Here is a 27,796-nt window from a genome sequence, read left to right on the forward strand (position 1 = left end):
CTGTGTTGCAGGACTTTGGAAGTCAGACTGTCCAAGTCTTGACCCCACTGCCATCCAGCTGTGTGTTGTTGGGCAAGTGACCAATCCTTTCTAATCCCCAGTGTCCTTCCTAATAGACTAGGCATGGAAGTACCCCTTACCTTAGTGGGATGTCTTGAGTATTGTGGCAGCAGAATAATGGCCCCACAAAGGTGTCCACATTCTAATCCCTAGAACCCTAAGGTCAATCATCCCTAAAGTGAATATGTTACCTTACATGGCAAATAGTCTTCTCCTCCACAGAGTCCAAGAAATCTTTGTAAGTGGCTCTGACCAGATAAAGAGCATGCACACCTGTGATCATTCCCATCTGGTCCTTGGGGCGCATGCCCAGGGTCTTTCTGAATTTATGGTGGTGCGTATTGACCTCTACCTTTTGGTTCTGGCCTCACCTCACTCCTCCCCAACTCCCAGGCCCAGGCCCCTGGCCCCTGCCCCAAGCCTTCCTTCCATGTGTCCAGCTCCTTCTCCCCCAGACTTGGGGCCCTGCCCACCTCAGTGCTCTCTTTCATTTCTTCTCTACCTTCTCAGCAGAAGGTACCTTCTCTACTCCTATTCTGTAGTCAACCAAGCCTCTATTTTCCACTCCATACCCTGGGATCCCTCTGTTGCCACCTTCCAATGTGCACTTTCAGCATCAAGATTCTTGCAGTAGATGAAATAGTCAAATGAAACCATGGGTACTTGAATTTTCAACATGGAGCATGCAGTTGGGAGGGTCTCCCTACACTTAACCAGCAGACTGTCCTGGAGCTCCCAGTATGGACAGAGCAAAGATGAACACACTTTGTCCCAGGCTTGGATTCATTCACTTCCATTCCTAATGTGCCATAGCTTGCTGGGCTGATCTGTGCCTGGGCTGACCTGTCCCGTGGCCAGGTCACTTCGTCAGAGTGGTTGGGTGGCCATGCGACTCTGGGACTGTACGTGTACTGGCTCAGATGCCAGTGAGGCCCTAGCATACTCGGTCCACAGCCACGACTTCCCAGAAGAAAGTCAAAATTCAGATGGCGCATGAGAGGATGTGACGATGAGCTGCCTGTAACTGATGCTCTTGGTGCCCTGCCCAGACCCTCGCAACACTCAGTCGTTCCCATCCGCGCTGGCGGCCTCTTTCCTTAAGCACCTGCAACTTTGCCTGAAGACTTTTTCTGAATGCAGGGAACTTGGCCAAGTGCAGGGCAGGCCGGAAATGCCAGAGTCAGCCCCCCATGGAGCAGCTGTCAGCGAATGGCTGGTGGGAGTTGGTGGGGAAACCCCCAGCCCCCTCACTCCTTGGGTGAAACACTCTGAATCCTTCCGTTGGAGCTGAGCCCGGGTGCTTCCCTAGCTCACTAGCGCGCCCTGCTGGCGCTTCCCTCTTCCTGCTCCTTTCCCGGCGCCTTGTGCTTTCATCTCCGGGAACATCGCTTAGCTTCCTCGTCTGAGGCTCTGCCTCCAGGATAGGTCAAGCTTAGTAAAACGCCACCTCGCTGTAGGAGCTGGCCCGTCTGTAAACAGACTGATTGATTTGCAAGACGCATTTACTTAGTAAGAGTCACATTTTAAAATTGGGAACTTTAAAAACCTGCTTTGTAACTGCAAACATAATAGCAGTTCTTTGAGTTAAATTATTTCCCTACATCTCAGTTCTGTTCTGGGGTTCATGATAGAGCTTATGTCAATGCTCTAAACCTGTGCTCATGGTTTTCCTCGGACTTATTTTCATGTGACTCAGATATTGTGTGTGGACCTTCACTCTAAGGTATCCTCATTGATTGCTTTCCTCTCTTGTTTGATTGTGAATTTTAAAATCCACATTTTCCTCTCCTCAAACGCTAACTACCTAGATAATTGATTGAGCTTTCGAAATTCTCCCCAAATTTACAACATCGTCTAGATTTGACCCGAATTTCTGAATTGTGCTCAGAGACGGAGCTCACTTCTGTGCAGAGAGGAGTGTTGTAAAGATGGCCCTTCCCAGGCCAGAGCTGCGGCGACACCCCCCGGGGCCACCAGGGCCAGCGCCAGCACAGAGATGAAGGCGCTCAGGCCTACCTGGGCTGATCTCGAAGAGGTGCTTTCCCGGGTCCTCAGGGCCAGGAAGCAGTTCGGTCACCTGGGTCCCTTGCAGAGAAATAAAGCCCTAAACAGAGAAAACACGAGCGTGAGAGCATGAGATGGCTGCGAAAGGGCCTCTGTGGTCAGGGTCCTCGGGGGAGGGTGAAGCTGAGGGTCAGAGTCCCAGTGCCCCAGGCCCTGCTGGGCAGGTTGGCAGGGGCACAGGCCTCCTCTCCATGGCAGGGATGGGGTACAGAGGAGGCCCTGCACGGGGCCCCCACTCGAGTGGAATGGCACTACCTTCTAACGCTCTCGGAGGCACTTGACTCACAGGAGACTGCCCAGGGTTATCACTCTTCTGGTTAAGACACGGTAAGCCCATCAGTAGCAGGGAAGAAGGCTCCATATTATGGGGGGCACCCCCTGTCCCAGCGTGCCCATTTTAGGTTTCGGAGGCAGGGGTTTTAGGTGGGAGAGAGTCCAGGAGAGGAAGGCTTCTTGTATGTAACTGTCCAGGAGGTGAGGAAGGCTTCTTGTATGTAACTGTCCAGGAGGTGACATGGGGGAAGAGATCTGTATGAGCCCAGCTGTGCCCCCTCCTGGCTGGCTGAGACTTCATTTCTTTACCCGTTTACATGGCGCCAGCCAGCATGCAGAGGGCATCAGCACAAATCGTGCCTCAAGCCCGGTATATCCCTGTGTGTATACTACAGGGGGTGGGGCCCTGCGGGGCCCACCCTCTTCTCTAATGCTGAAATCTGGTAGCCAGGCTGAAAGACGCAGAGGAAGAGCATGGGATACAGAGACCTGCAGGTTGGGTTTGAGCCCCTGTGCTGCACCTCCAGGCTGGGTGACCTCAGGCGACTAACCTCTCTGAACCTCAGTCTGCATGTCTGCACAATAGGATAGTAACTCCCACTTCTCAGGGTCACTGAGATACCAGATTCCTGTTGAAGAAATCCTGTTCTAACACCAAGGTGCCGTTATAACCACCTGACTCACTGTCCCCACACACGGGGCTCAGCAGGGCCTTCTTCATCCCCTTTCTCGATGTTAGCAACTGATGTCCACTGAGGCCCTTCATTCATGCTCAGGTTTGTTCAACTCAGACTACATACAGCTCTAACTATATGTTATTGGTTCTCTCCATGGGAAATGCATTTTAAACTCCATACCTATAATCCACCTACCAGGGTTCAAATCCTGGTTCAGCTACTTCCTGGCTGTGTGACCTCAGGCAAATTGTTTAACCTCTCTGCGCAACCTCCCGATCTCCTTACCTAAGAAGAGTAATAGTCCTTTGTCAGGCTGTCTGTGAGCACTAAGTGAATTAGTACTTGGGACGCCCTCAGAGGAGGACCTGGCATAGTGAAAGCTGTGTATTTGCTAAGTAAACCCCAGCTCTTACTCTGTGTCAGGGTTCCACGCCGAGTGAAGAACATCACCCCTCCCTGAACTTGCCCAGGTGACTGGCACAGTCACCTGCTTTACCCACATGGTCGCCTCCAGTCCCCACTCCCACGTGTGGTCACAGAGTGCTCTTCTTTCCACCCCTATCTTTTCCAGGCAATTTCTGGCTTTAAAGGTGACTGGAGGCTCCACCGGGGGGCTTCCCAGATGGCTCAGTGGTATAGAATCTGCCTGCCAATGCAGGAGATGCAGGTTCAATCCCTGGGTTGGGAAGATCCCTTGGAAGAGGAAATGGCAACCCACTCCAGTATTCTTGCCTGGAGAATTCCGTGGACAGAGGAGCCTGACGCGCTGCAGTCCATGGGGTTGCAAAGAGTCGGACATGACTGAGCACGCACTCGTGGAGGCGCCACGTGGCTGCTGAAGTCTTGTGCTGCATGAACTCGTAGAGATGCCTTTTCTCATTTAAGCAATGTAAAGGCAGAACGGCATTTTTACCCACCGATGCTTGCTTTAGAGAAATTACAGCAATAAACCAGAGAACCAGATGGTAATCGTTGTAACTGAATTAACAGTTTCTTTCCAGGGAACCTAGAGCTAGTGGGAATAAATCAGGACCGCAACCCCAGGAAGGGGACACACGTTCACTGCATGGTGTGCGTGAGATCCATCACTGGCTAATGGGGAGGGTCTCTTGTGTGAGCTGTTTCAGTAACTGTCTCGGTATACTTTTTGAGCACTTTGCTTTTTTTCTTCTGTGCTTCAATATCTGCCATCCATAAAATGGGAGTAACAGTATTGACACTGACATTATTTTCTACTCCAGCTGAATGGAAAAGCAGCAATAACTCCTGTTCACAGAATTTGTACTATGTTCCTGGCTTTTGTCTAAACTGCGGGGTTTAATCTTTCCAGAGGTGCCACAGTGGTGAGCACTATTCTCATTTTCTTGGACAAGCAGATGGAGGTTGGAGAGGTGAAGTAGCCATCTCCACGCACCACTGCTGGCAAGGGTGAGCTGGGATGTGCCCCCGGGGGTGTCTGACGCCGGAGTACTCTCCCTCCGCATTTGTGACAACAGCTGCCGCTGACTTTGTGCGCAGGAAGCTTGCCTGGAGAGCCAGCAGGCTCTGGGACTCACCAACCAGTGCTCAATCAGAATCCCAGTGTGGCTTCCGTCACTGTGAAGGGGCCTCCAAACCAGCTTTTCTGTTTCTGGCATGATATCTGTGATGCCAGATACACAGGAGTCAGTATGAAGCCTCCAGCATTCTTGGGCTGGGTCTCAACCTTGAGCAGGCATCAGAGTCAGCCCAGGGCTTGTTAAAACAGGGTGCTAGGTCTGGTGGTGTTGTGGTAAATGTTCAACAACAGGCTCTCCGATACAAACCAGGCCATCTGATTTGCAGTGTCTGCCGACTTCTGTGACTTAGTCCCCGTGGCCCATTTCATGTCACCACTGAATGTGACTCCGAGAAGAAGCTTACTGCAGGGCTCCTGCCACACAAACAGGACGCTGGTCAGCAGGCTCTGTCCTGTTGCTGCTCGGTCGCTAAGTCGTGTCGGACTCTTTGCGAACCCACGAACTGAAGCACACCAGGCTTCCCTGTCCTTCACTGTCTCCCTGAGTTTGCTCAAACTTGTGTCCACTGAGCCGATGATGCCACCCAGCCATCTGACCCTCTGTCGTCCCCTTGTCCTTTTGCCCTTAGTCTTCCCAGCATCAGGGTCTTTTCCAGTGAGTTGGCTTTTTACATCAGGTGGCCAAAGCATGGAGTTTCAGCTTCAGCATTAGTCCTGCCAATGAATATTCAGGGTTGATTTCCTGGTGTGAAGTCCTTGCTGTCCTAGGGACTTTCAAGTGTCTTCTCCAGCATCACAGTTTGAAAGCATCAATTCTTTTGTGCTCAGCCTTCCTTATGGTCCAATTCTCACATCCATACATGACCACTGGAAAAACCAAAGCTTTGACTATATGGACCTTTGTCAGCAAAAGGATGTCCCTGAGCACAAAGAGTAGTAAATGAAGTCAAACAATTGGGGGTGATACATTTTGAGGACTGATTACTTTTGTTTTACTTATTTTTTAAATTTATTTTACTGAAGTATAGTTGATTTACAATGTCATGTTAGTTTTATATGTACAGCAAAGTGATTCAGTTTTATATATATGTATATATATACACTTTTTTATATTGTTTTCCATTACGGCTTATTAGAGGATATTGAATATAATTCCCTGTGCTACACAGTAGGACCTTGTTTATCCACTGATTATCTTTGTTTTTAATGTAATTTATTTAATTGTAGGTCTGTATGATTTAAATTCTAATAATGGAAATATTTAACGACTGGCTGGCAAGCAATAGCACTGACAGACCCATCCTTGGGGTTTCTGATTATAAAGGTTTGGAGAAGGGAGGAGAATCTGAGCAACTCCCTCAGAGTTCCTGGCAGCCTGGTGGTTAGTACTTGGCACTTTCACATACATTCAATTCCTTGGGAGAACTAAGATCTCTGGAGCCTCGAGGCTTGACCAAAAAAAAAAAAGGAGAATCTGCATTTCCAACCAGCTTTCTGATGCTGCTGGCTCCCAGGAATACACTTTGAGAACTAGTGTTTAGGGGCAAGACTTAAAGCATCCAAAGGAAGTTGCCTTTTCCATAAACTTAGTCTGCACTCGAGTTTCCTCATGTGTAAAATGTGGCTAATAATAGTATCCACCTCCGGAGGCTATTGTGAGGGTTAAAGTGGTTCGATACTTTCACGCTGGCCTTGGAGCCACGTTTTGGTGGAGCTGCCGTGCTTCCGACACCTGCAGTTCCCCAGGACAAGGGGGGCCTGCAGCGCCTCAAACCGCGCTCTGGACTAGAGGGGTCCGGGATCTCCCCGAGGAGCCCAGAGTGAGCATTAGCACTTTGCAGCAGGAACAACATCTTTGAAGGCAGTGAAAAAACCTGTCACTTTATATTCTAAATCCAGAGAAAGTACTCCTCAAAAATAAAGGCTAAGTAAAGATCTTTTAAGATATACAAAACAAATATGAAATAATGCATCATTAGCAGACTCATACTACAAGAATTGTTAAAGACAGTTAGACAGAAGGAAAATGATATTAATTGGAAAAAATGACCAAAGGAATGAAGATTAATGGAGAAATAGAAAATAGAAATATTACTGTCTGAACCACCGGGGAAGCCCCAATTACAGTAAAAACGTCATTATCTATTTATCAAGAATCTAGAGAATGAGCAGATAAAAAAAAATTAGTAAGGATATAAATGACCTGAAAAAACAGTTTTGACCAATTTGACCTGATTGCTGCTTCCTCAACAGTAGAATATGTTTTCAAATGTCCATAAAACTTTTACTAAGATGACCATGACATGACTCAATAAATGGAAAAAGGAATGAAAATATAACATATGTTCTCTGACCACAATGGAATTAAGTTAGAAATCAATGACAGAAAAATTTCTGGAGAATCCTCAAATATTTGGAAACCAATTAATATACTTCTGAATAACTCATACATCAAAGAAAATAAGTCAAAAAGAAATATTAGAAAGTACTTTGAATTGGATAGAAATGAAAACACAACATATAAAAATTTGTTACATGACTCACTGACTTACAAAGCAAACTTTTGGTTGCCAGGGGGCAGAATGTGGGAGAACGGACGGTTAGGGGGTTCAACATGTGCGCTCTGCTATATTTAAAATAGGTAACCAGCAAGGTCCTACTATAGAGTATAAGGAACTCTGCTGAATGATATGTGGCAGCCTGGATGGGAGGGGAGTTTGGGAGAGGACAGATACATGTATGTGCTTGGCTGAGTCCCTCTGCTGTCCACTTGAAACCATCACAATACTGTTAATCTGCTATACTCCAATATAAAATAAAAAATTGAAAAAATTTGTTACATGCCTCTAAAGGAGTAGTTAGGGGTAAATCACAGCAGTAAATGCTGATATCAGAAAAGATGAAAGTCCTCAGTGACCTCAGCGTCCACCAAAGAAACCACACAAAGAAGAGTGGATTAAACCCAACGTAAAGAATGAGGAAATAAAGATCAGAGCAGCTATAAACAAAATGAAAAGTAAAAAGTAATAAAGTCAATGAAACTACAAGCGAGTTCTTTGAGATGATCAATAAAATTGATAAGTCTCTAGCCAGACTAAACAAGAAACAGACAGAAGATAAATTGCCAACACCAGGAAATGAGAGAGGTGACCTCAGTACAGATTCTTCAGTTATTAAAAGGATATAATACCAGGAAAGGAGAGAGGTGACCTCAGTACAGATTCTTCAGTCATTAAAAGGATATAAGGTATAATAAGATAATGTTAAGAATAACATTATGTTAATAAATTTGGCAGTTCACATGAAGTAGATAAAAGAACACACCAACTACTGAGGTTCTCTCAAGAAATAGTTGCTGCTGCTACTGCTAAGTCGCTTCAGTCGTGTCCGACTCTGTGTGACCCCCATAGACGGCAGCCCACCAGGCCCTGCCGTCCCTGGGATTCTCTAGGCAAGAACACTGGAGTGGGTTGCCATTTCCTCCTCCAATGCATGAAAGTGAACAGTGAAAGTTAAGTCGCTCAGTCGTGTCCGACTCTTAGCGACCCCTGGACTGCAGCCCACCAGGCTCCTCCATCCATGGGATTTTCCAGGCAAGAGTACTGGAGTGGGGTGCCATTGCCTTCTCCACAAGAAATAGTTAAGTAGCCTCATATCTGGTAAGGAAATGGAATTTGTAGCCAAAACCTTCCCACCAGGAAGACTCCAAACTCAGATGGGATTTTCCACCAGGAAAACTCCAAATTCTACCAAATATTTTAGGAAGAAATAACATCAATACTACACAAGCTCTTTTGAAAAGTGAAAAAAAAAAGTCATGATTTCCAGTGTATTTTATGAGGCCAACATTACTTGCATATAAAAGCAGTCAAGGACATTATAAGAAAGGGCCGCTACAGACCAGTATTGCTCAGGAAACTCTCCCAGCCTCAGTTTCCCTCTCTGTTCAATGGGCTTCTCGGGGAACCAAATGGGACAGAGTGAGCAGAGGGCCTGGAATGGAGCCAGACTATAGCAGCCACCCAGGAGGGCAGTGTGGTGGAGGTGTCACTAGTGAGAGCTTACAACCAGGGCTCAGACTGGGCCTTCAATGCCTGAGCAACAAGCCGAGCCTCAGTTTCCTCCTCTAGTGTGATGTGTTTTGAAGCCTCCACAGCACCAGGTTGGATGCCTGGCGAGAATAAGTGCTGTTGTTATAATTTGTGAACTATTATATAGTCAAGGAATAGAATCTGCTTTTAACCATTTTACAGGAGTAGGAATACATATACACATTTAAAAATAATTATCAGTTCAGTTCAGTTCAGTCGCTCAGTAGTGTCCGACTCTTTGCGACCCCATGAACCACAGCACGCCAGGCCTCCCTGTCCATCACCAACTGCTGGAGTCCACCCAAACCCATGTCCACTAAGTCAGTGATGCCATCCATCCATCTCATCCTCTGCCGTCCCCTTCTCCTCCTGCCCTCAGTCTTTCCCAGCATCAGGGTCTTTCCAAAATAATTATAGGGGTTTATAATTATTGTGATGGTGCCACTTAACGTGGGACTCAAGCAGGTCCAAGACTGAGGCTTGGTCTTCTTACCTGTGCAAATAAGGACATTAGCCTCTATCCTTTGTGCCTCACTGGGCTGCCCGAACTCGTGCTTTGTAAAGTGCTAAAGGCTGAATGAATACAAGTACTTGTCACAATTATTATTTTAAAACCTCTGTTGGTCTCTATATCTGTTCATTTGGTTTGGCCCTAGGAACAACCCCCTCCCTGCATAACACCATCCCTTGTGCCATAGAATAGGGTACAGTGCAGATTCGGCAGGCCCAGGATGGTGAAGGACAGGGTTCCTCTTTCATACTTTGGGGTGACAATCCAGGCGGGACCCCCTGCAGGGCCAGGGGTGTCTGTACTTCTCCCACCAGTCTGGGTTTTGAGCTTCACAGTTGTTCTCTGATCTTCACACTCTAACCCAGTTCTCTCTCTAAATTGATCAAAGCTGGTTCTCTGGGAAGTCTTCATTCTTCATCTTGAGAGAGGGAGACTGTCTAAAGAACCAACTTCTGAAATGCTTCCTAGCAAGTGTGGCATGACACGATTTTCTACCAGCAGAACCTTGGAAAATTGCAGACACATTTTTAAAAGTAACCACTCGGGGTTCTTTAACCCCTGTAATTCAGAGTGTGGCCTCAGATCAATCTTAGAAAGCTGTATCTTCTGACACCCAACCAAGAACTGAATTGCTCCAAATTCTAAATAATACAGATCAGAATGAATTTCAGTGCCAAGCAAGGAACCATTCTCCTCTCCTTATCACACAAGCCTGTAATCATGGTTCATTACTGTCCAAAATGTAGATATTTAAAAAGGCAAACTAAAAGTTGGAGATGAATTGCTTCTTGGTTGGGGTACTTTCTCTCCCTAAGAGTTGAGATGAGTCACTCGTCTGGTCTCATTCTTGGCTCAGGACTTCATCCTGAAGCTTCTTCCAACAAATTCCAGAGTGACACCACCTCCCATGCAATCCAAATGCACTTGGTGTGCTCCACGTGCCCCCTGCCCTGCTTCACTACCGCCAGAGGCCACACCTTGTCTCCTGAGAGAATCTGTCAGCCTGAGAGGTGTGCCCTTGGGGCAGAGTGTGGGAGGGACAGCGCTGTGCTTTGCAGAAAGCAGGGGCTTGGGGTCTCAGAACCAGCTTCCTGCATCTCCCTAGATGATCACAGGCCCTGAAGCCCTCACCGGGAGGGCTGCCCACCCCAGGACCCGAGCCCACAAAAGTCTAGCTAGGATCAAGGGTGAGCCTGGGGCCCAGGGCCTGGGGTCTGGACAAAGCCCTCAGCAACCCTCCAGCCTCAGAGCCAACAACCTCTCCCAACCCAGGGCGGGTGGGTCCTCCTTCGATGGTCTTGGATTTCCCTGTGGTTAGTTCTGCATCACTCCAGGACCCTGATCTAAGTTCTGCCCCAAATAATGAAACCCTGACTGTCCCTGAGGGACACCTGGGCACAGTTCTTCAATAGTCCCATCTCACTCCAGAGGCTGTGGGATTGAGGCTGTGCCCATCGTCCCAGCACTGTGACACCTCGGGCCCCACCCAGTCGGGAGGTCCCAGCACAGTCACCCCCCAGGCCCTTGTCATTAATGCTGTGATCGTGTTCACGAGAACAAGGTGCGATCCTATGTTGCAAGGCATCTGTGTGAAGCCAGAGCTCACTAGGTTTAGTATCCTGGCCCCCTGCATCACTGTGGCAGGCCCAATGCTGGGGTGCCGAGTAGCTTTCTAGAGACGCGGGGGAAGGAATGCTTGTGATGAGGGCCAGCATGCTTACACGGGTGCTTCCTAAACCCTCTGGTGGTGACAGGGCTCTGGCCAATCGGGACTGGGCGGGAGTGACATCATCCACTTCCAGGCCTGGCCCTTTACAAACTGCATGGGACTTCCAGCCTCCTCTCTTCCCTCCGTCCCTGCCTCAACCTCGGAGGCCACAGAGATGGATGAGGCTGCCGTCTGGTCCACAGCAGACTTGCCGCAGCAAGAGGTAAACTATTATTGCATTTAGGTGCTGGGATTTCAGGGTTGAGCTCTGTTTAACCGATTAGATATACCGAGCAAATACAATGGGGTAATTTTGCCCCAAACCGCTCACTTGGCCCGATAAACTTTTAATATCATAGTACTATTGAAACACTGTATTTCTCTGCAAAGCCACTTAACTAACAACAGTTATCCTCTTGCTCCTCTGATTGAATGTTGGGAAGGAAGAGCAATGAGAGGGCAGATCCATCTACTTATGACACAGCCTTGGGGGCATGGGAGGATGGCATCTGCCTAGCTCTGTGGTCAAAATGCTGAGCAGGACATGGCAGAAGGTCTGGGTTCTGGCCTCCAACTACAACAGCTGGAGAACCCCCTTCCTCCCTGACCCTTCGGACTGCAGCGTGGGAAACCCAGTAAGGATACAGGTCACTATCGAAAAAGGCCAATGGCTCCCGCTGTCCCTGGCTGAATGCCCCGCCTGTAAATGATCCCCGTTGAGCAGTGGAGGTCCTGGGAGCGTGAAAATGCCCCCGTTTCTCTTGGCTCAATGGACCAAATGGGAGGTCTCTTTGCCTCCTTAAAATACCTTGTGTGCGAGGTGAAGTTTAGGGAGAACTACCCCTGTTTTCTCTGGTGTCCCTGTGATGGCTGCAATGGTCACTGCAATCAAGAGTGGATGCATTTAGAAGAGAAGCAGCCATCAGAGGGCACGAGCTCTGAGTCTTCTAGCAGGGAATGAGACTTCACTGGTCAGCCACTTCTTTCCAATATATTCTCTGACCCAAGACTCAGGCAGATGTTGGTTTCAACTTCTGCTGCACCTACGTGCTAACTCTGCCTTTGGCCTTCAGAGCCCACGGGGCAGGGTTGGAGAAGCCTCTGCCTCAGAACCGGGAGCCCTTGATAAGCAGTGGTGCCTGGCCCCTGCCCACATGGTGAGGAGACCGGGGGACGTGGCCGCCCCACAGCCAGGGTCTGCAGCACTGAACACAGAGATGCTCTTCCATGCACTGCCCCTGCAACGTTTCTGGGGCAACACAGCTTCCAGCCTTCTCTGCCCATGATGAATAGTCTGCCTTAAGGCTCCCCCTGCCATTCAGGTTGGCCTGGGAGCTCACTCCCTGGGAAGCTTGTTCTGCTCAGAATACCTACTGTCGGGACATGCCAGGTCTGGGTGCTTGCCTTGGATGGGAGGGACCACCTCTTGACTGGAAGTGGTTTGATTCTAACTTATTGCTCTCCAGGCCCTGCAACTGTTGTTATGCTCTGGGGTCTACGGTCATCTGGGAGAGGGGCTGCTATGCTGTTTAGTTGAGAGCAGGTTAGCCTGAGAAACATGGTATAGATTCCTTTGCACTGATCCCTGCCAGGCTGTCTTGCTGAGAAGACTGCTGCCGAGAGCACATGCTGCTTTCTGCCGAGGAAGGCACACTCCCATCCGAATCCTCTGTGAAAGATCATTCAGGAGACCTGCCCACTGTCCTCAGTAGACAAGGCCAGGCAGCAAAGTCAACAGCAACACCCCTAATCAGCTCCATTTTGCTGATAAATTGTAATTCAGTCTTCAACTAATGTATGAAGGAGCTAGAATGTCCCAAATACAATAAGTAAGTTATGCTCATCTAAACAATGAATAAGACATGGTTTCCATGCGGCCTCAATGGTATTTGATTCAGTTTTTTGCCTCGTAATTGACAAAATGAGTCATTTACCAGTCTTCCAGCTATTACTGTAAATTAACTGGGTTCAGTTGAAAGCCAAAGGATTGATCTATTTTAAGCGGAAGGCATTTAAATACTGTAAGCGAATATCCGTGCTGACTTAAATTAGCAGACCCTGAGAGAAGCTTATTATATTTCCACCAACAGGCAGACACACTGGAGGAAAAATAGAAATCAGTTTTAGAAGGTGAAGATCCATTCTGTAGGCAGTGACAGTCTGAGTGCAAAATAATTCAGAGGCAACCAGGACACTTGGCAGCTGTGATTTACATACTCCTGAGCAAGTCATCAGGCTTCTTAATAACCGGGTTTTCCTTCCCCACAGCAGTGGCAAGGTCTCACCGTATAATGATGAGTTGTAGGTAGTCCTAAGGCACTGTCATTGCCACTCCAGGGGTCGCTTTCAGAACCTCTGCCGTATGGTACGAGATAAGCTTGAACACATATTTGGGGGTGGTCATGTTTTTCCTTGACATGTCAGATGCAGAAAAAAAATTACTTTAATGAAATAGCTTAAAAACTGTTCAAAAACGACTTGGCTGCTGTAGTCAATTCTAAATTTACTGAATACATTTATGTTTGATTTTTAAATAACTATTCGGCAAGAATTTTCATTTGATCTGTTAGTGGAGTGGAGTTACATTTCTCAAATAGCTACAAAAAATATATAAAGTATCCCTTAAAGAGAAGCCATGCCTTCTGATATTGGAACCTAAATAAATGATTTTTTTTTTTTTAAGAAAAAATAAGACTCCAGTGAGTAATTCTTCACAAAAGCAGCATTTGAAATTATCCCCAAGGGCATTTGAAATCAGAAGACATTTAGTGTTTAAGTTTTCTTCTGCAGCACTAATGGCAATGTTAATACCAGTATGCAATTAGCTCATGGTTATTTCTATCGCCCTGCGGAGGACATCTGCACAACAGCTACTGAGCTCTCCTGAGGTGGCGAGTGGGCCTTGTCCTTCCCTCACACACATGCAGGTTCCTTCCGAGCACAGCTGGATCGTCTGGAATGTGCTGTGGCGAGATCTGTGGGGCAGTTAGGGAGGTAATTCAGCATCAGGGACTGGAACAAAGTATCCTTCATATTTGGGGGGCGCATGGTAGCCTCTGTGCAATTCTCTTTGTCCTGACTATGGCTTTTGGAGGTCCACAGAATAAATGTAGTCTTGTTTGCATAAGGACGCAGGGTCTGATCTAGTACCTTTCCCAAGACTTCTCTTCTCTAAATGATTTATTAAGTTTGTCTCTCATACCAGTAGGAGTTCAGTTTCCTGGGCATCCTGGCTGCTGGTGATTGGAATGGGCTAGAATGTCCAAGGATGTCTCACTTGGGGCCATGAGGTCTGTCTCCTCATAACTGTGTGGTCCACTCAAGCATCCTCACAGTATGGCAGGGCTTCCCCGAGCAAAAGCAGAAGCTGCTTGGTATCTCAAGGACTGAACCCAGAACTTGCATGGCCTCACTTCTGCCTCATTCTGTTGGTCAAGTAATCACTAGGGCAGCTCAGGTGCAGAGGAGAGGAAGGAGACTGTTTCTCGTTGGGCTCATACACATGTAAGTGTTAGCTTTTATTTAGATTTAAACCCATGAAGTAAGGCAGGGCCAAGATCAGGGCCATGCTGCATGCCACTGGACTTCTCTTGCTTGACTGAGCTGGGTGATTGCTAACCCTCCACTGGGTAAGTTCCACCCAGGTGAGGAGCTCACCACTAGGGCATGATCTTACTTTCATAGCAGCCCTATAAGGTAGGTGTGGGTATGCTCACCTCACAAAGAGAAAACTGAGGCTTAGAGAGGGCAATAACTTCTCTGGTTACTAGCTAGTAAGCCACAATCTAGAAATCTGTCGTTCTCTGTCATGCGGGATTCAATAACTCGCTAAGTCCAGACACCTGGGTGTCCACGATGGTCTTGATGCCCACTGGTCTGGACTCAGTTGGAAAAGGTAATACAGGGGCTCTCAGGGAGCCCCACGGATTCGGGTGGTCCGTGCTTCCAGGGCCTGTCACCTGTTTTCACATTTCATTTTAGAAGCCTCCTTGAAGGGCTTCTATCTTAGATACCATTCCAAGGACTACAGGAATCTTGCCTCCGAGTGTTTAGGCAGCACTGACGTCACTACAGCTGCCAGCTGCCATTTGTCCGGCCCTCAGGGCAGCCACAGAATATCACACCGAATGTGGGAGCAAGAAGGCTACAATGATCTGCACAAACCTACAACTCGTAGGTGGTACAAATGGGATTTGAACCCAGGTTCTCTGATTCCAAATACTGTTTTCTTTCCATGGTATGAAAGCCTCCATTCCACCCTTCCAAGCATCACTTTCTCCACCTGTACAATGGAAATGGACTGTATCTGCCCTTGTAGGGTTGCTGTGAGGCTCAAGGAAATTATTAACGTTATTTAATTTATAGTAAAAAAGTATGAAATTATGAAATTATTTTAAAAAGTATTTATTGAGCATCTACTAGGAGTCAGGCACTGTTCTAGACACTGAGGACACAGGTAAAGCCAACCAAACAAAATCCTGACCGTGATGTGCTTACAGTCTAATAAGCAAAGCCAGTAAAATGAGTTTCCTGCCACCTATCGAGCACTTTACAAAAACAATGAAATATTTTCCCACCAAGGATCTAACACAAGGCTGGATCAGAGTGTTCACGCATTCAGTCAATTTATTCATTTCTTCATTCATTCTTTCACGTAAGCATCAAATATTACTGATCACTTATGGGTCAGGCACCATGCTGGGCGGTGGGAAAAGATAAGTGGTAAGTGGACAAGAGGAGAAGCGGGTGACCGAAGATGAGATGGTTGGATGGCATCACTGACTCGATGGACATGAGTTTGAGCAAACTCAGGGAGACACTGAAGGACAGGGAAGCCTGTCCTGCCTGTCCTTCCGACTCTTCCACAAAGAACTGGACACGACTTAGCAACTGAACAACAAAGTAGACAGAGGTCCCACTTGAATGAGGTTTACAGCCTAGAATGGAGAAGACGTGAAGCTGAGAAATTTTTACAAAATGCCAGTAGTAATGTCAACGGTGGCGACAACGATAACAACAATAATGACCTCTAGGCTGGTTTGACTAACAGTTTACAACCAATGAAGGAGGCTCAGCTAGGGTTTACTGAGTCACCTCCAGCTGAGTTGACCTTACAAGGTCTGGCTGTGAAAGAGCGTCTGACACATGGCTTGCTCTGTGACTTGCTGTGAGCACAGACTGGCTCAGACCAGCCTGATGGGATCTTAACCTTGCCCCCACATCGAGCTGAGATAAGGGCAGAGTCTTGCCAGCCAAAGCTGTGAGGTTCCGTGGGCAGACATTAAGCAGACTTCAGGCGCTGTGGTAACACACCCACTAACCTAGGCCTGATGCCAGTCCCCAGTTCCCTCACAGGGAACATGGAAACCACACAGGCACCTTTCTCAGGGGCCAGGACCCAAGCAGCCAGCTCACGACAACACTGCTTTTGTCTTTGACCTGCAAGCTGGTAAACAAAGCCTGGGGGAAAGCCAGGTGACTGGCTGCCTGTTGGAACATTCCCCGTGGGCTTCAAGCTCTGGGGTCAGATGGTGTCTTTCCTCCCTTGAGGTTTTCTCTTTCTTAAAGGCTGCAGATGTCTGATCGCCTAGTATTAATGTCCGCTCCTAGAAGTGCATCTGCTTTCCCATCCATCTTGTCTCTCTTCCTCCCAATTCCAAGCTTTTTACTCTAAATTAGATCAAACTTTAAATCAATCTTCTCTCCCACTGCTGAGCCTCCCATTACTTATGCTCCTGGAAAACAACACAAACAGACCTCAGCCTGCTCTCAAAGTGAGGCTTGAATTGCCTCTGCGAGAACCTGCAGCTGCATCCGCCACCAGGCGTAGGTCTGAGCCTCTGCCACGCCGGATGCAGGCATCAGCTCCCACACACTCTGTCTTCTGCTGCTTCCACGGTTCCTCAGTCCCTTAGTTCAACACCTGGAAGTTTTGGAGGACACCAGCCCCATCTGATGGTTCTGCCTCAAGCCCGGTGCCCTCCCAACCCCTGCCTGGGCTGCTGTAGATGCCCTTCCTCTTGGAGCACCAGAAACTAAGCCTGAGCCCCGAAAGCTCTCAGCCCCTCAGTGCTGACAGAACACGGATCCAGTGTCTGAGCGTGGCACCCCCAGCCCTCCACATGCAGCTTTCGGTGCCACATGCAGTGTATGGGTTCCTGCCGACGCGTGAGCCTCGCACTCCTGCTTCAGAGACCCGGGGCTCCTCCCCGGGTGTGAGCTGCCAGACTCACGCCCCCTCCCCCAAGTTCATTTTAAAACATTTTCTAAGTACCTTCAATGTGCCAGGGCCAGCTCTGCAGGGGCGGGCTGGGCTTGGCGGCTCTGCCTGGAAGGGGGCGCCCATTGTCTGACCTCTAGGCTGCTCCCCTTTCTCGTTATCTGCAGAGAGCTGTCTGGGGCTGTGTCCCTGCTGCATTCCTTTTCTGCTTTTCATTTTTCTTTTCTTGTTTAACTTAAAACATTTTAGAATATGGACTTAAATAAATATAGTCTCCCTGTGAGAAATTAAAATGCAATCACCATTCAGTACTGGTGGGGAAGGGCTCCTATACTGCTGCTCCCCCTGTAAAGTTATCCAAATCCTTGGATTCTCAAGTCCCTTATATAAAGTGTGTAGTATTTGCATATAGGGGCTTCCCAGATGGCGCCAGTGGTAAAGAATCCTCCTGCCAATATTGGAGACACAAGAGCTCATGCACATCCTCCCTATACTTCTTTAAAGCGCCTCTAGTACAATGTCAGTGCTGTGTAAATAGTTCCCGGTGTACAGCAAATTCAAGCACTGCTTTTTGGAAACTTCTGGAAATTTTTTTTCCTGACTAGTTTTACTCCCAGCTAAGTTCGTGGCTGTAGAACCCATGGATATGAAGCGCCAACTGTAATACAAATAAATCTCGAGTTTTTGATCATCACCCCATTCTCCATGTTCTCCCCAAAGCCTTACCCTGCAGTTTTGATGTGCAGTAGTTGTATTCTGAAAATTCCAAAATTATTGTAGCTTTATTTCCCTTATTTTTTTTTAAGTGAGAGTTCTATCTCATAATAGTTTTAGAGAATCGAGTAGTTCTGCCAGGCTTATTATAAGGCAGCAATTTCTTCCTGTTCTGCTATTGCCCAAATCTTAGTCACCACTTCCAGCTCTTTTAGGTGAGTTTTTTCTTTTCTTATGTTTATTTCTAAATATACGCTTATATACTATGTATTCACTTAAAATTTAGGGACTGGGACGCTCCCTGGCAGCCCAGTGACTAAGATACCCGGCTTCTACTGCAGGGGTTAGGGTTTGACCCCACATGCTGCAGGGCAGCCCCCAAAAAATGAAATCAATAAATGGATTCTGTGTAAAAAAATTTTTTTAGGCATTATCTATGGAATTCCCAGCACGGAAGTTTGAAATTTTGCTTTATTTAAGTCCCCTCCCAGCCCTACTCCCCCACAGTGTGACTTCCTGAGCCCCCACAGAACCTTTGGTTTCATCAGTCAGCACCCACTGTTTACACTCCCATTCTGGGAAATTTAACTTAATTGAATAGTTTTTCTAAGGATTCCTTTTTGCTTCATTTCTAGAACTCCTTCTCAGATGCTGAGTCGTCTTTCCTCTTTTCCTCTCTGTTCTTCTTTCTGAGAGATTATGTCAAGTTTTCCATCCAAGCTTTCATTTGAGTTTTTGTTTCTGGTATTTCATTTGTCAATTCTGGGAGCTGGTTTGTGCTCTGGCTGTCCATTTTATAGTCTCTCTCTGAGGATGTCAAAGATAGTTTTATATACAAGCTTTCTCCCCCTGCATAGTTTTTATTGCATCCAAGTTGCTTTTTAAATTTTGTTCCTTTCTTGTGTTTCTGTCCAGCCTTCATATGTGATCCTTCCCTTAAGCGCCTAGTGACCCAAAGCTCTTCATGCCTACTAGTTATAGCTCTCTAAGCAACTGACTGGAAGTTATATGAGGGGAAGGCAGGGGATGTTTACATGGCAGGCTGAAAGGGAGAAAGAGAGAGAGAAAGAGAGAGAGAGGGAGAGAGAGAGGAGAGAGACCTGCCTGGGCTGTGTCATGGGGGACCCCTGCTGTCAATACGTTTTGTTTTTCTTCTTGGCCTATCAGATTTTCCAGTGAAATTCTTCATTTCCTTCCTGAGGGCTATTCCTGACTGCTGGGATCTGGGAGCCAAGTGTGGGATGAAGACTGGAAGAGCTAAGCAACTGGTCTGCATGTCCACCTCCATCTAAGGCTCCTGCTGCAGACTGGTGCCTCCCCCACCTCAACGATAAGGCCGGCGTCCTCAGTGTCCTTCCCAGTTATACCCCAGTGAAGAGGGCAGTCACGCTTTGCGCCAGATGGTTCGGGAGATCTGGGACCTAACTGCTTTTTAAAGTGACCTTCAATCAGTCCTGTATGGAGCTCTTCTTTTGCCCTCATTTTCAGAGATAATTGATCCTGCAAGTGTTCTGAGGGGCCCACCCCCTCACCCCCCAACAACCAGATGCGGTGTTGTGCTGTCTGTAGTGCTGGCTTGGAACTGAGCGCACTAGGGTCTGCCGAGTCAGCCCTGTTGTCTAGCATCCTCTAGCGGCCGGCTCGCCCGTCTCCATCCAGGTGCGTCCACACCTTCCGGAGCCTTTAGCGCTCCATACTGGAGTTCTGGGGTTTTAAAGTCTGTCATCCTTCACTAGAAGCTTGAACTCAAGCTTTGATTTTCTATTAACGTAAATGTTACAAAGTGTGTGTGTGTTTTATTTCCGTGTGTGCAGATTTCTCTCTCTTGCATACGTGCCCTCACTCACTACCACTTTGTTCTTAATTTCTAAGTCTTTTTTTTTTTCTTTTGCACTATTTTAAGTCTCCATAATTTCATTTTTCTTAAAAAATGGAGAACAATGAGAATTCTTTTCGTTGTTTATGTATCCTTCAAAGCTATGTCATTAACAGCATAAAAGTTCACAGCTGATCTATTTTCTAAGTAGGTTTTTATTTATGTTATAATGAAATATTTCTCCTTGTTCCTTTTTTTTCCCTGTCACCTTGACGTCTACTTGATTTTGGTGTTCCTAAATCTGCTTTCTTTTTGCTGGCATAGCTTTTTATTTATGTTATAATGAAATATTTCTCCTTGTTCCTTCTTTTCCCCATCACCTTGAATTCTACTTGATTTCAGTGTTGCTAAATCTCCTTCCTTTTTGCTGGCATACCTTTTTCCCTCATGGTTTTGTTTTGCAACCTTTATGTTTATTATGTTATTACTTTCTCTCTTTTTTAAGCCAGACATCTACTTTCTGTCTTTTAAGAGACAGATGAATCTGACCTATTCATGTTTATTATGACAACTGAAATATTTGTTCCTATTCCTTGGTATCTTATTTATTTACTTTTTGTTTTCTATTTACCTTTTTCTCTTGTTTCCTGACCCCCTCCATTCTCTGCACATTTGTTGAACTGATTGCATTTAACATTGCTACATTTTTTCCGTCTTATGTTTTGTAAGTTATACTTTCCATTTCTATTCTATTCCATCTCTGTTCGAAGCCAAGAAACCCACAGGGAAGAAGGGGGATAACTAAATTTAAGTGAATCTTCAAGCAGTGGAAACGGACTGGGCTGATCAATAAAGAATGTGGCAGGAGTTTTCATGGTGCAAGAAACACTTCGCAGAAGCTTAAGCCATTTAGCAGGAAAAGAACTGGAATCTTCTATTAGTAAAACTGTAGGATCTGTCTGCTGGAAACTATTACGGAAAAGCGTTTGGGAAAGCTGGAGGGACAGGGCCACACTTTCAGGCTCAGTTTTAAAGCACCTTAGCCTAGCTTTCCCATCTGAGTTCCCATCTGAGCCAGTTCTTTGCCCATCTTGAATTTTCCCCATCTCTGCGCTCTATGTTCTCTGCTGATCTTCCTGCCATTGAGAAGGGCAGAGTGGAAGGGATAGGGCTCTGGAGAGAGAACAAGAGGGTGGGCTGGGAGTGATCCTTATCATGCACATGTGCAGCATCAAGGGTAGCTGGACATCCCCCCTCTCCACGATTATATCTGCTGGACACACAACAGGCCATCTGTTAGGAGGGAGCTCACTCCTGGGCACTTCTGTCACTGTGAACAGGGAGCAGGGCCCATTTTCCAGGAACCAGATATTGAAAATTAGTCCATTACATGTAGTTCATGCAATTAAAAGGAAATCTGTGGGCTGTTTTGCCAGAAGGCATGCAGGTTTGAGATCATACTATAAAGCTAAATGAGTCGAATTTGACCAAGAGTCTCCTTGAGATTGGGAACCTGAGCAATGGGGCTGCTAGAAAAGTCCGGCTTTGTTGGGGAGGGGAGATTCCGGAAAAGAATAATCCCCCATGAGGGACTGGCAGGGTCACTGAGACCCCGGAGAGTCCAAAAGAGGAGCCGTGGGCACGACCCTGGCATCGGCTGGGAGATGCTGGCACCCTTCGGGGACCCAATGGCTCCTGGTGACAGCTGCCCTGGTTTAGTTTGGGTGGCACTCCAGGGCTGCTTCTGTGTCCAGAAGGTGGTGACTGGGATGTCAGGGCTTCCGTTCTATTAACTGTTTCCACCAGAAGCCACTGACTTCTGGAAAAGGTGACAGGTGAGGGAGAAGACTGTCCAGGTTGGGAAATGGTGACAGGTGAGGGAGAAGACTGTCCAGGTTGGGAAATCTGGGGGATGGAGGTTCATTGTGGAGGTGCAGTGATGGGCAGGGCCACCTCAGGCTCGTGGTGAGCAATGTGTGGGAAAGCCTGGGGCGGGGGTCCACAGTAGCCTGGGTGACCTCCATGTGTCACTGTAGCCCAGAGTTCACCCAGAATCATGATGCATTTCTCCCAGGAGATGGTGCTGTGGGCTGAGCCAGGAGGGCTCTGACATGCTAGGGGCCCTGGCCACTTGTGGCCACCATCATCAGAAGCACATGTCTCTAACAGGACAGCCAGGAGAGTCGAGATGCTACTAAAGGAGGCTGGTCTTCACCACACAAGCAGAGACGAGAAGGAAAACGGTGGGCAAGCCAGAGCTGTGGTTCCCGATCTGGGGAGCAGGCCGAGTGGCAGAGCTGGGGTGGCAGGGCTGAGGGTATATTGGGTACCCTGACTTAAGTAGCCCATGTGCTAAGATCTGTGTTCAGTTCTCGGTGTATCTCTGTGAGGTAGGTAATAATGTCTCTATTTTAGTAATGATAAAACTGAAACAAAACAAATAAATAAGTGACTTGTTTCAAGTTATTCAGTTAGCATGCTTGACCTAATTCAGATCAAATTCAAAGTTCCTATTTGATCCATTCCACCTCTCTTTCCTCCCTTATAAAGCCTGGGAGGCTGGACAAGATCAGAGCTCCATAAACTTTAGCTTAGATCCACCTTCGTGAATTTTGTCATCCCTACCTCTCATCTCTACTGTTAATGATTTAAAAGTTTTCCTTAAATAAGTCTCGCTTATTTGTGTGTGTGCATATATACGCACATAACATATAATTTACCATTTTAACAATTTTTAAGCGTATAGTTTAGTAGCATTAAGTACACTCACATTGCTGCACAAGGCTTTTTGTTTTTAACTTAGATATAGTTCAGAAAGGAAAACATGCAAGGACTCTCACGAACGGAAATCAGTATAACTTTCCATAAACAGAAGTTAACCACTAGAATAAATACAGTGAAGGCAGAAAGTGATTAACTTGCAGCTGGTGACTATTGTCACTGAGATCTCTGTGATGAGGGCTGTTCCTTCCCACCCTCAGAGCTCCATTTTTTAAAAATTTTATTTTTTTTAAATTGAAGGTTAATTGCTTTACAGAATTTTGTTGTTTTCTGTCAAACCTCAACATGAATTAGCCATAGGTATACATATATCCCCTCCCTTTTGAACCTCCCTCCCATCCCCCCCATCCCACCCCTCCAGGTTGATTCAGAGCCCCGTTTGAGTTTCCTGAGCCACATAGCAAATTCCCATTGGCTATCTATTTTCCATATGATAATGTAAGTTTCCATGTTACTCTCTCCATACATCTCACCCTCTCCTCCCCTCTCTCCATGTTCATAAGTCTATTCTCAGAGCTCCATGTTTTTAAGGGAGGATCCCAAGTATTGGGAAAGTGTTCAAGATATGACAATTCCTTCTTCATACTCAGAAAATGTGGAAGAGCAGTGACTTTTCCAAGAAAAGAGGGTCATTTTCTCACTGTGGTGTCAACGCGATCCTGCACTATGCCCAGGCACCTCCTTCCATCTTGCCCATCACAGAGCTCCTTCCCCGCCTCCCAAAATTCTGTGATCCCTGACCCCAAAAAAGGTGATCTCGCTTTACTTTCCAATTTGGACCAATGACTAGGTGCAGCCTTTCTTTGAGAGAAGTCCTTCAAGTTCTTCCCCATTTTCCTCAAGAGAAACAAGGGTAGCTCCCAGACTTGAATTCTCTGTGTGAATCCCATAACAAGGGTTAACTTGCCTGAGCTCCACAAGCCCAGCCACCTTGGTCAGCAACATGCAGAGCACTTGGTTACGATGTCTGCATGGGGCAGCTGTGAGCAGGACACACCATGATGGATGAGGCCAGCGGCTGCTCTGAGTGAACTCAGTGCAGCTGGGTGGAAAGGCAGACGTGGTAAGCACCAAAGGTGGAGCTCAAAGCACCGGTGAGAACAGAAGCCGTCCAGAGGAGCAGAGGCCTCTGACACAGGGGCTTCAGAATGAGCCAGACTCCAGTGTGACGTCAGATGTGCCTGGGCGCCTGTTTCCCTGCACAGTGGAAGAAGTGGAGTCTGTGTGTCCTCCACGGAAGCACTGAGAGGTTGAAAAGGACATAAAGAAGAAAAAAATTTTTTTTTTCCTGGCCGTGCCACAGGACATGTGGGATCTTAGTTCCCAGACCAGGGATTGAACCTTTGGCCCCTGCTTTGGAAGCACCGACTCATAACTACTGGACTACCCTTTGGGTGGTTGCTTTTTTTTTTTTTTTTTTTAAGCCATGCAGGGATGCTCTCTATCAACATTAGAAGGAAACACTTCAAAGCCTGAAGCTGTAGATGTGTTGCAGTAAAAACAGGTGTGATCCCAGGAATGTGAGAGCTGAGGATAAATCTCACTTTGGAAACCCCAGTGAAATGTCATGCTGAGCGGAGTCACAGGCTTGGTGCCTGCAGGGTGGAGGTGCTGATGGGAGGGTCTCTCTTTGCCTTCTCCCCTCTCCTGGAGACAGTTAACCATGCCCCCTGGAGCCCCACCATGATGCCCATGGGACGCGGGATGGGTGCTTCTCACCTGGGGTTTGGTCTCATCTTTGTCCTTGTAGTAGAAGAGCTGATCCCCACGCAGCACGAACCAGCGCTGCTGCCAGCCCTTCATGATGCTTCTCTGCTTCTTCAGCCAGCCCGCCTTCAGCACGGGGCCCAGCCTGCGGGGGCAGGGCGGCCGCCCGGGGCTCCGGCTCTGCTCCCCCATCACCAGGCTCTTGGAGCGGGCTGGAAGTCAAGCACACACAGTGAACACGAAGGATGGCAGGCCTTGGTCAGTCCTTGCCCCACTCTGGCATGCCAGCCTCCCAGTAACCACTGTTACGGGAGCTTCAGCCAGCAGGGCGTGACCATGCTTGGCCCGCCTCCTCCTCAGGTTGCAAGGGGCAAGGGCTGGGGTGCCTTAACACTGTAGCCAAAGGTCATGCACCTTGGGGAGCACACAGCCTGCTTCCTGGTTAGTTTCTGCTGTGTCTGTGGGACCCCAGATTCTCCATTTCCCCAGGCTTGCTCATCCATCCATCCATCCATCCATCTACCCATCTTTCCATGTGCTCAATGACTCACTCGTCAATTCAGCAACTAATATTCATACAGTATCTACTATGTGCCAGTCGCTGTCACAGGTATTAAGAAACAAGCACCGAAATACGAAGCATAACCATCTGGGTCCCACTGGAGCTCACCTTCCAGCAGGGTTCCTGTCACTCAGGCTCCAAGGGAGCTGGCCCCAGCAGACTCCCTCCCTGGATTCCGCATGGCGCCCCTCCTCTGGAGGCATCACCATTGCCCAGAAGCCCCCACCCGCACTGGCAAACTCCCTCGCTGCTTCCCTGAGACCATCTTGGTGGCTGGGCCTGGCCAGCAGGACCTCTGCTGCACTTGCCTGCTGTGACTGGTTGATGGCTCCCTGGCGGGACAAAGGGGCTGCCCTCCTCCCTCAGAGCCTTGGAGGGCCTGTGAGCTCTTCTGCCCTGCACATGCCACTGGGCAGCACTCTGCCAGAGTTGGTACTGCCTTTCATGGTGACTGATTTCTTGCCCCTCCCCTACCTCCCTGACTCTTGTCTCAGGCAGAGCTCCTCTTCTCTCTCTCTCTGGCGAGGATCAAGGATATTGCTGCAGGGGTCACTAGGAAGGCCAACCTGGACTTTGGAGGAACAACTCTGAGTCCAAATGTAATCACACTTGTAATCACATTTGTAATCTTTAGACCATAGATCCTGACTTGGGATTGGAATGCATGGTCCCCCCAACCCACGACTACTGCACTGCACCTGTGATTGTGTGTGTGTGTCTGTCTGTCTAAGCTTCTCTCATTACTCTAGTGACTGCAGCTCCCTAAGCCTAGCTGACCTCTGTCCATCCCACTGACCCAGGCCTTTCTTGTGTCCCTCGCCCACTCAGCCCCTGGCTTCAGCCGCATGCCACTGCTGTGCTGTGCTCAATTGTGTCTGACTCTTTGTGACCCCACGGACTGTAGCCTGCCAGGCTCCTCTGTACAAAGAAGTTTCCAGGCAAGAAAACTGGAATGGGTTGCCATTTCTTCTTCCAGGGGATTGTCCTGACACAAGGTTCAAACCTGTGTCTCCTGTAACTCCTGCATTGGCAGGCAAATTCTTTACCTATTGAGCCACGTAGGAATGGTGATCTTCAATATCCAACTCCACAGAACGTCCCTTCTGATCTCTTCTAGACAGTCATTCCCTCCCCTACCAGGATATGAGATCTGTGGCTGGTAATAATCTGTGTGGTTGCCTCTCTGTCCCTCTAGATTGAAGGGGAAGGGAGGGAAGGACATGATGTCTCATCGAGTTCTGCATGTGGCTCTCATCACCATGCCAGGCAGTTAATGGATGTCAGACATGGTTGTCAAACATCATGGGCTACTTTGGCTTACTCTCTTTTTTAAAAAGTGAAGTACAGTTGATTTACAGATTCAACTCTACTCGGCAGGAGCAGGGCTCTCGTGGAGCAGAGGAGAGGCCAGCGCCCTCCCCGCAGCTCACCAGGGAGGCGCTTGCTACAGATGCTACTTAGGCTGCCAAGCCAGCCTGGGTTGTCCTCCAGCCACTCAATCACACAGATACTACTTATAAGGCCCACAGAGCCGCTTGAAAGGAAAATAATTGCTGTTATGATTTATTAATAACCACTGTGCTGGTCTTCAGCACTTCCTTGAATCAAGCCATTCAATTCTGCAAACATTTAAGCTGAGATTTCAAGTCAAACAGCTCTGACATTCTAAGGTTCCAGAAGCAAGGGGAACTTCTGGCCCAGGAGCAGGTTCATGACCTGAGGAGGAGGAGGAGGGTGCTTTCTGCCTGCCTCAGGGTCTGGCTCTCCAGCTCACGAGCACAATCATTCCTTCACTGACTCGTTCATCCATGCCTTCCAAGTCTGCAGAACTCTTCCAGGTATGGGGCAGAACCCCAGGTTGCTTGCGTTCCCCCGGAGTCCCGAGGCTGGCAGGGGAAATCAGCCACAAGGAACAACCACATGGAGATGAAAGAGCCACAGGCCGTGTGGACAGGCACAGGCTGCAGACACGTAACTAAAGGGGCACCTTTCTGCTGCAGACATCAGCAGAGCCGCCTGCAGAAGGGGCACCCGGGCTAAGCCTTGAAGGATGAGCAGTACTGGGCCCCACCTCAGAAGAGGGGGGCTCTGATTTGGAAGGAACGGGTGTGGCATTCGCTACCTCTTGGCTCAGATCAGCATGCATGCTGGGCTGACGCTGCCACCTATTCTCACTGACAAGCATCTCTTGAGAAGGCCGACCACAGTTCCAGCCTCTCCTCCTTCACCCCTCAGTCCCTGCTAATCCTCTGCATTTGGACAGTCTGTCCTCTCCTGAAACTGCTCTGATCAAATCCAACAGTCTGGTTCTGACTCTCAGCCTCCAAGATCCTCTGGTGCTCAGTCCCCACTGATCACCCTCTTCCTGAAGCTCTTCCTCTCGCTCTGCAGAGCCAACTGACTGGCACACCCGTGCCTCTCGCCACCTGCCCACCCTGCTCTGACTTCAGTTCCTTCTCTTCTCCCGGAAGGTCCTGCTACCGCCCAGGCTGCCTCAGATGCCCCCATTCTGTTCAGTTCCTTCTCTTCTCCCTGAAGGTCCTGCTATCGCCCAGGCTGCCTCAGATGCCCCCATTCTGTCATGAGTCCAGGTCTTCTTCTGCCCGGGTCCTTCTCTGGGATTCCAGGACCGCCTGTTAAACCGTCCGGGGGACATCTCACAGGGATGGTTCACGATCGCCCGTGTAATCCGTCCAGCCATGCACCTGCTGTGCAGCTCTGCACCTGCTGTCCCCGGGCCTGCAGGGCTTCCTCCCAGCCCCTTTGTCCTTCACTCAAATGCCATTTTCTCAGTGAGGACTTCCTGGCCACTCTTAAGATGTATCCCCAACCCTTCCATCTCCCCTCTCCTTCTTTAATATTTACTTAAATTCTAGTATAGCAGTAGAAGAGGGCAAATCACAGAACAATACACAAAGTATAAAACTATGTGAAAACGGAAGAAAAACACAACCCTTTAAACAGAAGACACCACAAGGTATACTCAGTGGGTACATGCATTTATATAGAAGGAACACGTCACACCTGTAACAGCGACTACGGTCGTGGAGGAGAGGATGGAACTGTAGTACTGTAGTTTTATGCAGGAAAGAATGTGTGCATGGCTTCCATAAA

General features: G+C 48.0%; 1 protein-coding gene across 5 annotated transcripts in view; it reads right to left on the minus strand.

Moving 5' to 3' along the window:
• Positions 1-27,796, minus strand: part of ARHGAP22 (Rho GTPase activating protein 22) — a 179,339-nt gene that overhangs the window by 103,513 nt on the left and 48,030 nt on the right. For all 5 annotated transcript variants that reach the window (XM_061405622.1, XM_061405621.1, XM_061405623.1 and 2 more), the window contains 2 exons: positions 24,133-24,332; positions 2,077-2,164 (listed from right to left, as the gene is read on the minus strand). In XM_061405622.1, the coding sequence (XP_061261606.1) occupies positions 2,077-2,164; positions 24,133-24,332 (288 nt within the window). The remainder of the gene's footprint in view (positions 1-2,076; positions 2,165-24,132; positions 24,333-27,796) is intronic.

This window comes from Bos javanicus, chromosome 28 (assembly GCF_032452875.1).
Source record: "Bos javanicus breed banteng chromosome 28, ARS-OSU_banteng_1.0, whole genome shotgun sequence".
NCBI classification, from domain to species: Eukaryota; Metazoa; Chordata; class Mammalia; order Artiodactyla; family Bovidae; genus Bos; species Bos javanicus.